Source organism: Salmo salar, chromosome ssa08 (genome assembly GCF_905237065.1).
Source record: "Salmo salar chromosome ssa08, Ssal_v3.1, whole genome shotgun sequence".
Classification (NCBI taxonomy): domain Eukaryota; kingdom Metazoa; phylum Chordata; class Actinopteri; order Salmoniformes; family Salmonidae; genus Salmo; species Salmo salar.
The window spans coordinates 816,527-827,936 of record NC_059449.1 but is presented as its reverse complement, the minus strand read 5'-3'; the positions used below and the strand labels follow the sequence as shown (position 1 = coordinate 827,936).

At 41.0% G+C, this 11,410-nt stretch overlaps 1 protein-coding gene and 1 long non-coding RNA gene across 2 annotated transcripts; one reads left to right on the top strand and one right to left on the bottom strand.

The window, feature by feature from the left end:
• Positions 1 to 209: 209 nt before the first annotated feature.
• LOC100194655 (solute carrier family 25-2) lies at positions 210 to 2,797 on the bottom strand. The gene is made up of 4 exons (NM_001139739.1): positions 2,601 to 2,797; positions 1,282 to 1,768; positions 1,009 to 1,149; positions 210 to 825 (listed from the first exon to the last, which is right to left on the bottom strand). Exons 1-4 carry the CDS (start codon positions 2,709 to 2,711, stop codon positions 668 to 670), a joined length of 897 nt encoding a protein of 298 aa, NP_001133211.1. The 5' UTR covers positions 2,712 to 2,797; the 3' UTR covers positions 210 to 667.
• Positions 2,798 to 4,169: 1,372 nt separating this feature from the next.
• Positions 4,170 to 7,464, top strand: LOC106610006 (uncharacterized). Its single transcript, XR_006770757.1, has 4 exons — positions 4,170 to 4,838; positions 5,072 to 5,990; positions 6,622 to 6,658; positions 7,089 to 7,464. It is a non-coding gene; the product is annotated as an uncharacterized lncRNA (long non-coding RNA).
• The last annotated feature ends 3,946 nt before the right edge of the window (positions 7,465 to 11,410 follow it).

Below are 11,410 nucleotides of genomic sequence, written 5' to 3'. Positions count from 1 at the left end.
CAATAGAAGGATCTCTATAGCAGCCCAAGAAAATGGGATGGATGATATTTCTAACCCTATAATAGCCCAAGTCAGAGCCTGGAACTAGTAAACCTTACCTAAATGTTTCAACTTATTGTTATGTTATACTGTATGTTATATATTGTATACATTACAATATTTCAATAAAACAAATATGAATGACAAAGGAATGCACCAAAGCAGAGGGCTTAGTAGGTATTTTTCATCTTTATTCTTAAAATAATAATATTGTGGGACACATGAGATATGACAACACAGGAACATAGTCCTTGGTAGACAGCAGCTGCTGTGAAGAGTAGATTCCTTTTGCTTACTATGAGAGAAAGAACTGAGAAGAGTGGGTGCAATCTGTTTGCAGTAGGCATGTAATTCAAATGAAAAATCCCTTTTCTGGACCAGTTTGACAGTCAACCAGTAGGCCTGGATGTGTGTTTTTTTTGTACATCTTGGGTAAGATATATACAAGTTTCAGAGTCGGTGCGTTGCTCACTTGACCAAATACACTGGCGAGAAGGATAACTAGCAACCAACTCCTGGGCTGGCTCAATAGAATACACATCTACCCCGATAATTCACCTAAGCTGTTATCATTATATGATACAATTAAGACATGTGGTGAAGGGTTTCCTTAGGGAGTTGTGAATGCTTATGTGTACTTCTTGATCTCGTCGTAGAGCACCAAGACGAAGGCACCGCCCATGCCTCGGATCACGTTGGACCAGGCCCCCTTGAAGAAGGCTTTGCCTCCCTCGTTCTTGGCGATCTTCTTCCAGCAGTCGATTGTGCCAGTGTACATGATGTCCGCTATTGAATTGGACACATTGATCATTAAAATGCAATAAAATAAAATGCAATATATAGGCAACTCAATGACAATTGCCAAGCGTAATGTGCGCGTGCATAAAACCAATGGAATATTTCCATGGATCAGTTACAGTAGACCATTCATTGATATGAATCAACGAGTAGGACCTACAACTGGCTCACCTGATTTGCGTCCTGACTGCATCATCATACGACGTCTGACGGTGTCAAAGGGGTATGAAATAATACCGGCGGCTGCGGTGACACTCTGGGCAATCATCCAGCTGACGAAGATGTGTGTGTTCTTGGGGTCGGGCAGCATACCTAGAAGATGACGTAGAGCAACATAATTGGGATTCTGCGCCTATTTCATTGCAAAATACACCACTTTTAACAACGTCCCAATTGCAAACAGCTACTTAGATTTATGATTTGACTTTAGCTCATGCTCCTCACCCTTGGCTGTGTCGTAGACTCCGAAGTAAGCAGCTCTGTAGATGATGATGCCCTGGACAGACACGTTGAATCCCTGGTACAGGCCCTTGATACCGTCGGCTTTGTAGATTTTGCTGAGACAGCTGCCAAGACCGCTGAACTCTCTCTCGGCTCCGCTTTTTCCGATGTCGGCCGCAAGCCTGGTTCTGGCGAAGTCAAGTGGGTAAACGAAGCAAAGAGAGGTGGCACCGGCCGCGCCACCAGATGCCAGGTTACCGGCGAACCAACGCCAGAACTGTGTCTTCTGGTCCACTCCTCCAAGGAAGATCTTCTTGTACTTGTCCTTGAAAGCAAAGTTGAGGGCTTGGGTGGGGAAGTAGCGGATCACATTGGCCAGGTTGCCTCTCCAGAAGGAGATAAAGCCTTGCTCTTTGGGAATCCTCCTGACGCAGTCCATGATCCCTTTGTACTGCATTTCCTTGGTGATTTGTTGGCTGGCATGTTGGACCTGGAAAGCAGAACAACAGAAGCCAAATAATTGATGAATTTATCCTCATTTCAGTAAGCATAAAAAAACATGTCAATCGGATTTTCTCATTGTGCTTTAGGCCTACTTTGTATTTAGCAACTGAAATGTATCTTACAACAAGAGCCAAACAATATTGAGTTTGTTGTTGGGACAAATTCCTAATTCACTTTAATTCAATAACAAACACGGGTTTGTACGAATGCATGTATGCAATTTCTGTTATAATCAGCTATTCTCAGCGCTGTTGTACACTGGCCATTGCTTCATGTCACTTGAGCACAGTCTGTGCGTATTGGGTTGCATGCGTCTGGATAAATTTAACTGTAGCCTAGGCCTAAACCAAATATCGCTGCTCTTATATCCAAACGATTATCGATATTTTGGCGTAATGAATTATAATCCTATTAATCGAAACATAACATTACGTGTACTTGAAATCAACACAAAAAATATAAAGAACGCATCAAATAAATTAACTTTTTGTTATTCAAAATAGTACTTTTTCTTTAATGACCTGAAATTCATATGATTCGGTTTCATATGATTCGGTGAACGAAAGGCCAACTCCTGAGTCCTATCGAATCCAATTAGAAAGCTCTATAGCACCTTGGACAGCTACAAGTCACGTGCGTAAGAAACGTCTCCAAAGCGCTTTTCGCATGTCTGTCTGCAGTTATTCCATTTGCGAAATGTATCTAATTTTATTACAATCTTACTCTAAAAGTGTGACTTCTGCGCACTCAATGGATAACCAATAATATTGTAACTTTATGACTGAGACTGAAAAACAATTATTCTCACTTAGCCTTACCTGGAGCAACAACTTTACTCTCTCAATTGGAGCAACAGCTGTCTTGGAGATGGCAGCAGCAATGCCACCGGCCAAAAAGTCCTTAATGAAGCTAACCACCGCGTCCGACATGTTTTCAAGTTCCTCCTCGTGGAGTAGAGGTCAGACCCTAAATGTTCCAGACAGTCCTCTCCAAGACACCCTCAAAGAAACCCAACGCCCCTACAAGTGGAGGAAGCGCCCCCATCCCGCCTAATATATCTGGGCTATATATCGCGAGAATTTGGGGATGATGGATATGCAGACGGTCGAACAGATTGGCGAGGCTAAATAAATATCCTAGGTTAAGGTTCAAATCTTAAGATTTGAACCTTAACCTAACCTTGGTGGCTTTTAAAGGGCAAATTCAAGTCATTTTCCAATGACACAGTGGTGTTAGACAATATTTATTATTCTTCTAATTAATAACACCACAATATCGCAGCTATTTATCATTATTAATGTAGGCTACTATTTATTCTTTAGGCCAAAGTTTTATCGCAGTTTAGGGTGGGAACCATGATACAATGTGAAATGAACGCATGGGTAGGCTATGTTTTTAAAATGTAATTTTAAGCTTAGCTTTTTGATGTATCTTCATAATTCAAAATAGGTCTTATTGTTCTGATGAATGTGATAGGCCTCGCAATTAGGCCAGCAAAATTCACACGTTAACAGCGAGGGCGAGAGGGTGACATTGTTGCTGGTATGCGCATGCGACTTTGAAGACTTTGGCTTAGCTTGCCAACTTTTTAACAATGTGATGTTATTAATGATGTGGTGAGGATTTGCTTCATAGCTTGACCTGTAGCATATGATGCGTTTGAAGAGCCGGAAGCGCGCGCGTCTCCATGTTATGTGCTAATTAAGGCCTTTGTAATTATCATTAATTGTCAATGAAATTGTATTTTTAATATCTTCAGGCCTGTTCATCCTAAGAAGTTAGGCTATTTAGGACAAGCTTTCACCCCGGTAACGAAAGTATTCCTCCGTGTTGTATGTATTAGGCCAATACCTTCAGAAAAATATGTTCGGTTCATGATTTTGACAATTTCTAACCTGGTGTTCCAGCTTTGAAAACAGACTCCTATTCCTGCATTTCTCACATACAGGAAAACATGTTTGATCGTTGTTTGGACACTGCAAGAGATAATATTGTCTCTTGTAGAACATTATGTAGCTTGTGACTTAACCGACACAATAGTAACCTATGAAAGCAAAACATAAGCCATGTAATTACATTTACAAAGGGACCTGGAGTTGCTTCCAAAGACCCGCGTGTGCCCCAATCCATTCCCTCTCCACTTGGTTGCTGAGACAGTAACAGTCGATTTCAATCAAACACTATTTTATTGGTATTTCTGGGTGGCTTAACTCAATCATTCTGTTTGCACAACAATAATGTACCTAAAATAATGTTTTGAATCAAAGAAATGTTAAGTCAGCCTACTTGCTGTCTATAGTCTGCACTGTTTGGGAAGAATATAGCCTACTATTTTCCTATAGGCTTTGCCTATACTTACAACCCTGATTACCAGGTTAATTATAAAAGATCTGCACCAAGACCATTGATTTTCCCTTTCACATACTAATGTAGGTGAATGCCAGCCGGATCCCATTGATAACTAATAGGCTAATGGGTCTGTGTGATTATAAAAGCCCACCTTGTTTCAAACTCCAGGCACAACGTGTGTACATGCTCCTCGTGTCAGCCTTTCCATGAGACCCATCGCTGCAGCGTGGAGATCGAGAGGTCTTGCACGAATAGGTCATGTGTGCGCGCAGGGGGCTTCGACGTCTACCGATACTAGTGCGTCGCTCCGTCCTCGACGTGCGTAGGAGCTTGATCTGTGCCTTGGAATGGGACCAAATCCTACGCGCACGTACATTGCGATAGGCTAATTACGCAAATGAATAGGTTATATTTATTTTCACTATATTAATACAGTTATGCAACGAGTAAGAGTAATGACGGTAGCAGCTAGTGTTCACTGGGAAGCGGTAAAATGCCGCTCGCTTGTGGGCATGCTGGCTGCATATGACAGCATATAGCAGCACTTTCGATTGTTCGTTAAGAATTCAGCATAGCAAGTCTGAATGAAGGTCTGGTTATTAAATGGGTAAATAGTTAAATAGTAATATTCTCTAAAACGCTATGGTGACAAACACACTTTGCTGCCCTGTTTCCAATCGTCCACATGGCTGGCAGAACATATTCAAGTAAGTAAATACATTTTGAAAATGTACAACAAAAAACATTTATTATTAGCTAACTAGCAACAGTGCAGGCTAACTCAAATGAGCTGCTAACGTAGCTAGCTATTTAGCCAACTTTACATACTGTATAGATGGCTGGCTAAGTGAATTAAATATCACCAGCTACCTAACTTCATATTAGCTGGCTATCTTGATGTATTTATCACTGTTAAAAAAAACTCAAAATGCATTTGTAGGTAGCTATCTAACAGCCATGGAGGAGGGTGAAAGGATAGCAGACCCAACTGTCAAAGTGAGAGAGTAGGCTATTCTGGATAGGGCAGGTACTTTTGTGTAGTTCCTGTCCCTAGAAGTGAGGACGGATATAATAGTAACATAATATTCAGTGCCGTCTAATTTGAATATAATGAAGTCTGTTTCTTGTGAGGTTTTCTGACCTCAGATACAGAGAGCTGTGAAAGCCTGTCTGCAGACGAAGAGGTCCCAAAGAAGAGCAATGGTTCTCAGTCCTGGTCCTGGGGACTCAAAGGAGTGCACATTTCTGTTTTTGCCTTAGTGCTGCACAGCTGATTCAAATGATCAACTTATCATCAAGCTTCAAGTGTTATTTATGTATTCATTTGTGATGTTATCCTTGATATGATCCTGCTAAATTGTCACGTGCTCCACATGCACATGTGTGTGCACATGCATCTATCAATCCAATGTTATCATGATTTGTTCTACTTTAGTAATCCACAGTGACCTGGTGATGTAAAAGTTTAATAATAACATTATCTTCCATATTCCTACAGATACCTTGTAACTGGAGATTCCTTCAAAACGATTGCCTACAGTTGCCGTGTAGGGCACTGCAAGGTTGGGTGACCAGGGCCATCTGGAACTGCTTCCTGGAGGAATTCAGACGTGTGAAGGCTACTGGTGTCCTGCATAACTTCATGCGGATGGACAAGAGGACCAGGAGGGGATCTGCAGCTCGCCGCCGTGTGCCAGAGGAGAAGTCTGCTGCTCAGCAGGATGTTTCAAGGATGGGGTCCAACAACGCAGCAAGAGAGGCAATCCGTGTGCGGGAGATCTTCACATCCTACTTCTTTGAAGAGGGTGCTGTTCACTGGCAACACCATAGACTACATTACACTGATTTCTACTTCTCAGGTAAGGGTGTGATGTCTGTACAAAAACAAAACAGACTATTTTAACTCACCCATATTGAAATAATGTAGAACAATAACTCACACCTATCATGGATCAATCTGATTGATGGATTGTGTTGTGCAGTAAGCAGGCTCAGGTGTATAACTGTGGCTCCTTCCACCTTCAAACAGTAGACAAGAGGGCCAACCATGGAGAATAGTAAGACACTTCATTATTGTTGTCCCCAGTCCACCTGGCCGTGCTGCTGCTCCAGTTTCAACTGTTCTGCCTGCGGCTATGGAGCCCTGACCTGTTCACTGTGATTACTATTATTTGACCATGCTGGTCATTTATGAACATTTGAACATCTTGGCCATGTTCTGTTATAATCTCCACCCAGCACAGCCAGAAGAGGACTGGCCATAGCCTGGTCGCTCTCTAGGTTTCTTCCTAGGTTTTGGCCTTTCTAGGGAGTTTTTCCTAGCCACCATGCTTCTACACCTGCATTGTTTGCTGTTTGGGGTTTTAGGCTGGGTTTCTGTACAGCACTTTGATATATCAGCTGATGTAAGAAGGGCTATATAATTTGATTTGATTATTTCTATAACTGCACTATATTGTTTGTCCTCGTGTGTCTGTGCATGTTTTTCAGCATAAAGTACTCTGCAGCCACTTAGTATGGACACCAGGTGAGGCCACACACACAGATTCCTGTTGAACACTGTCTCTACCTACCTTCTTTTCTCAATAACAGTCTCTCTCCTTCACTTCATCCCTCTCTCCCTAAATCCTATAGGTTATATCAGCTGTGTGTAACTTGCCTAGTTAAATAAAAAATAAATATCAGTTGTGTCGGTGAACCCCTCCCGCATCTGAACTGGCTACATAGAGGGAACAGTGTGTTCAGAGGTGAGGTCACTTGGTCAGGTCAACAGGAAGTATTATTAAAGAGATGCTTTACATTGAAATAGAGATGCAGTAGTCCCAGAGTTAATGATCCAAGGTCAGTTTTGCATTTCACCTGATGATTATGATGACTGACAGTGTTAGAATAAAAAATGTTAAAAAGCATGGCTTAAACATGCTATCTCTCCCTCTCCATCTGTCTCTCGTCTGCAGGTGTTTTGATGTGAAAGAGGATGCCAACTCCCAGTCCCGTCATCGCCACCTCACCCGCTCTTAAGACAACCTTCGGGCCGACTGAGAGGCTGGTTATGAGACACCACTAGAGACACTATTATGTAATTGTGATGAACTGAGAGAATATTAGGGTAGCACTGTGATTCATTAATCATATCCTCTCTTCCCTGCTCCTCTGTTCTTACCTCTTTCCCTTTCTGTCTTTTTATCTCTCGCCGCCACCTCTTCTTCCTGTTTTTATAATGCACACCAGATGTGCATTGAAGTACAGATTGAACTTGTATTTATAATATTACAATTATAATATTTATAATGCATGTATTATGTATTTATAACACTTGGATAATGAACTTCTTTCAATAAAGTGTTTGACATTCTCTACTGGTTGAAATTAAGTCTGATTTGATTAAATACTACATCAATCCGGTGTTTATCAGATCAATGCAGATGAAAGAAAGATATTGAGATGAATCGGTTTTAGAGTATTTACATGATGTATAGGAAGTGGAGTGTACTGTTTTTAAAATTCTATTTCTGTATATATGAATAACAAATCAGCCTTTAACTAGTTAAATCATGTTTCTAGTCTATTGCATAATTACAATATGTAACCGTTGATGCCTCAGGACCAACATTGGTAAACACTGTTGAAGTGTATATTTGTAATACATACAGTTGAAGTTGGAAGTTTACATACACCTTAGTTAAATACATTTAAACTCAGTTTTTCACAATTCCTGACATTTAATCCTAGTAAATATTCCCTGTTTTAGGTCAGTTAGGATCAACACAATATTAATAATGTGAAATGTCAGAATAAGAGAGAATTATTTCAGATTTTATTTCTTTCATCACATTCCCAGTGGGTCAGAAGTTTACATACACTCAATTAATATTTGGTAGCATTGCCTTCAAATGTTTCAGGTAGCCTTCCACAAGCTTCCCACAATAAGTTGGGTGAATTTTGGCCCATTGCTCCTGACCGAGCTGGTATAACTGAGTCAGGTTTGTAGGCCTCCTTGCTCGCACATGCTTTTTCAGTTCTGCCCACAAATTTTCCATGGGATTGAGATCAGGGCTTTGTGCTGGCCACTCTAATACCTTGACTTTTTTGTCCTTAAGCCATTTTGCCAGAACTTAGAAAGTATGCTTGGGGTCATTGTCCATTTGTGACCAAGCTTTAACTTCCTGACTGATGTCTTAAGATGTTGCTTCAATATATCCACATAATTTTCCCTGCTACATGATGCCATCTATTTTGTGAAGTGCACCAGTCCCTCCTGCAGCAAAGCACCCCCACAACATGATGCTGCCACCCCCGTGCTTCATGGTTGGGATGGTGTTCTTCGGCTTGCAAGCCTCCCCCTTTTTCCTCCAAACATAACGATGGTCATTATGGCCAAACAGTTCTATTTTTGTTTCATCAGACCAGAGGACATTTCTCCAAAAAGTACAATCTTTGTCCCCATGTGCAGTTGCAAACCGTAGTCTGGCTTTTTTTTATGGCGGTTTTGGAGCAGTGGCTTCTTCATTGCTGAGCGGCCTTTCAGGTTATGTCGATATAGGACTCGTTTTACTGTGGATATAGATAATTTTGTACCTGTTTCCTCCAGCATCTTCACAAGGTCCTTTGCTGTTGTTCTGGGACTGAGTTGCACTTTTCGCACCAAAGTACATTCATCTCTAGGAGACAGAACGCGTCTCCTTCCTGAGCGGTATGATGGCTGCGTGGTCCCATGGTGCTTATACTTGCGTACTATTGTTTGTACAGATGAATGTGGTACCTTCAGGCGTTTGAAAATTGCTCCAAAGGATGAACCAGACTTGTGGAGGTCTACAATTTTTTTTCTGAGATCTTGGCTGATTTCTTTTGATTTTCCCATGATGTCAAGCAAAGAGGCACTGAGTTTGACGGTAGGTCTTGAAATACATCCACAGGTACACCTCCAATTGACTAAAATGATGTCAATTAGGCTATCAGAAGCTTCTAAAGCCATGACCAAATTTTCTAGAACTTCCCAAGCTGTTTAAAGGCACAGTCAACTGGAATTGTGATACAGTGAATTATAAGTGAAATAATCTGTCCGTAAACAATTGTTGGAAAAATTACTTGTGTTATGCACAAAGTAGATGTCCTAACCGACTTGCCAAAACTATAGTTAACAAGAAATTTCTGGTGTTTGAAAAACTAGTTTTAGTGACTCCAACCTAAGTGTATGTAAACTTCCGACTTCAACTGTACATGCAGACACAGCATCATTCAAAGACTGGAATTTGATACTCCTGGTATTGGATATGACTGACAATTATCTCAAAGACATTCATACCTGAACTGAACCTTTATTTGCCAAGGTAGAGTACATGATCAGTGAATATATTAAATATACAGGCTACAATGTGGGGATGTCATGCATGGTAATAACTACATGTATATACGGCTTGCATCCTTGGCACAAAGTTATATTATATTCTACTCAATCCATAGACTTCATTATTGTCATTCAAACTGTTTTGAAGTTGATACAACTGGCTATGATAGCTGAGGTTCATAGCTAGGTTCTGAACTAATATGTATACCAAACGTTTTAGGGCCCATACACAGATCGGCTACATAGTTAGCTACACATCCATTGGCATACAAGTATTTTTTATCCTGCACAATAAGCAAGAAAATAGTTAGCTAGCTACGTTACTTCATCTATCTGCATTGCATGGCAAGCTTACAAAATTGTACATTCAATTCGCAGTAAATGCTTTATGTAACCGATGTGAAGAGAGGGATGGAAGCTATACTGTTACATTAATGCTGTTGACACGGATCACTGGTTGCTGCGGAAAAGGAGGAGTGTAACTGATGTGAAATGGCTAACTAGTTAGCGGTGGTGCGCGCTAATAACGTTTCAATCAGTGACGTCACTCGCTCTGAGACCTTGAAGTAGTTGTTCCCCTTGCTTTGCAAGGGTTGTGGCTTTTGTGGCGCGATGGGTAACAATGCTTCAAGGGTGTCAGTTGCTGATGTGTGCATCGAGTTCCTGTTTCGAGCCCAGGTATGAGGGACAGAAGCTAAACTGTTAGCTAGATTCTTTACATCCACTTTTTCACAAGACGAAAGCTTGGTTTGCTGGTTGTTTCAGGAGTCCCTAAAACATTAAACAACCAGAATTACAATGTCATACTCATGTCACAACACCCATAAAGCTAGCCAGCTAGCTGGCTAATGTTAGCTAGTCAGCTAGCTTGCTAAATCGCGATTTTCGTAAATTAACTTTATGAGAAAAAATATGCATAATCGTTTGTCTCTACATAAACTAACATATTCCTCTCAACTGTACATTTTTGCACGATTCGTTATGATATTATAATCACTTAAATTTGCTTCCATCCTAGTATTTTTGTCAGCCATCTTTGCTAAAGAAAGTCTCCAGCCTTGGGTCACATAGCATCAAATTTGTCATGGGAACCAGTCGATATGATTGGTCATTGCCCAGCTGTCGCTGCTGTGGTTTGAATAAAGTTGGGAAAAGCTGATATATTTCTCCGCCTCTCATGCCACCTTCACACCGCCAAAGGTCTTCCCTCTCCTCTTCTCACCTGCTTTCCTTCCATTGAAAATGAATTGGAAGCAGTGTTTCACCGTGTAGCACCGCTTGCTTGTGAACACCCTCTGTGCTCCCTTGCTGCCCCCCTTTTTTAAACTTGGTTGCAAGCTGCATTGCAACTGCGAGCAGTGCAGTGCAAATGGGGCAAATGCTATAGGCCTACTTAAAAAAAAGAGCTATAATTAAGGTTGCATGTCGATTACATTCCCCACAGTTTGGAAAATGTGTGTTTTTTTTTATGTGAAATTCCCTTACATTGATAACTTTTTGGAAATCCAAACAGTTTTCCACGTTGATTTAACTTCATCACATTGCATTTTTTGTTGTTGAAATTATACTTGTAAACAATGTTGATTCAAACAGTTTTTGCGCAGCGGGGTATTTCAGCTGTGAGACTATCAATTTGTCAAGTTGCACACATAAAACAACACCGTTGTTTGAGTTGACAAGTCCACCTCACCATTTACCACCGCAATAAATTAACTTTGGTGGAGAGGGCTGGAGTGCTTTCTGTTGCCTGTAGCAACCGTGCACCTATAGCCTATTCTGCAAAACCAACTCGAGTTGGACACGAGGCACAAAAAGTTCATCTTTGCCGTCGTACGCAGTGAAGGAACTTCAGAAATAGAGTAGCCTAAACTATCGGGGAAGCATTAATAACGAATAGGCTAACGAATCTAATTAAATAGGGCTATTTTATGC

Bases quoted from the DNA above. Each gene is read 5' to 3' on its own strand.
- LOC100194655 (NM_001139739.1), bottom strand. From the start codon at position 2,711: ATGTCGGACGCGGTGGTTAGCTTCATTAAGGACTTTTTGGCCGGTGGC. The intron at 1,769-2,600 runs GTAAGGCTAAGT...TCTGCTTTCCAG, and splicing joins GAGTAAAGTTGTTGCTCCAG to GTCCAACATGCCAGCCAACA. The intron at 826-1,008 runs GTGAGCCAGTTG...CCAATTCAATAG, and splicing joins GCAGTCAGGACGCAAATCAG to CGGACATCATGTACACTGGC.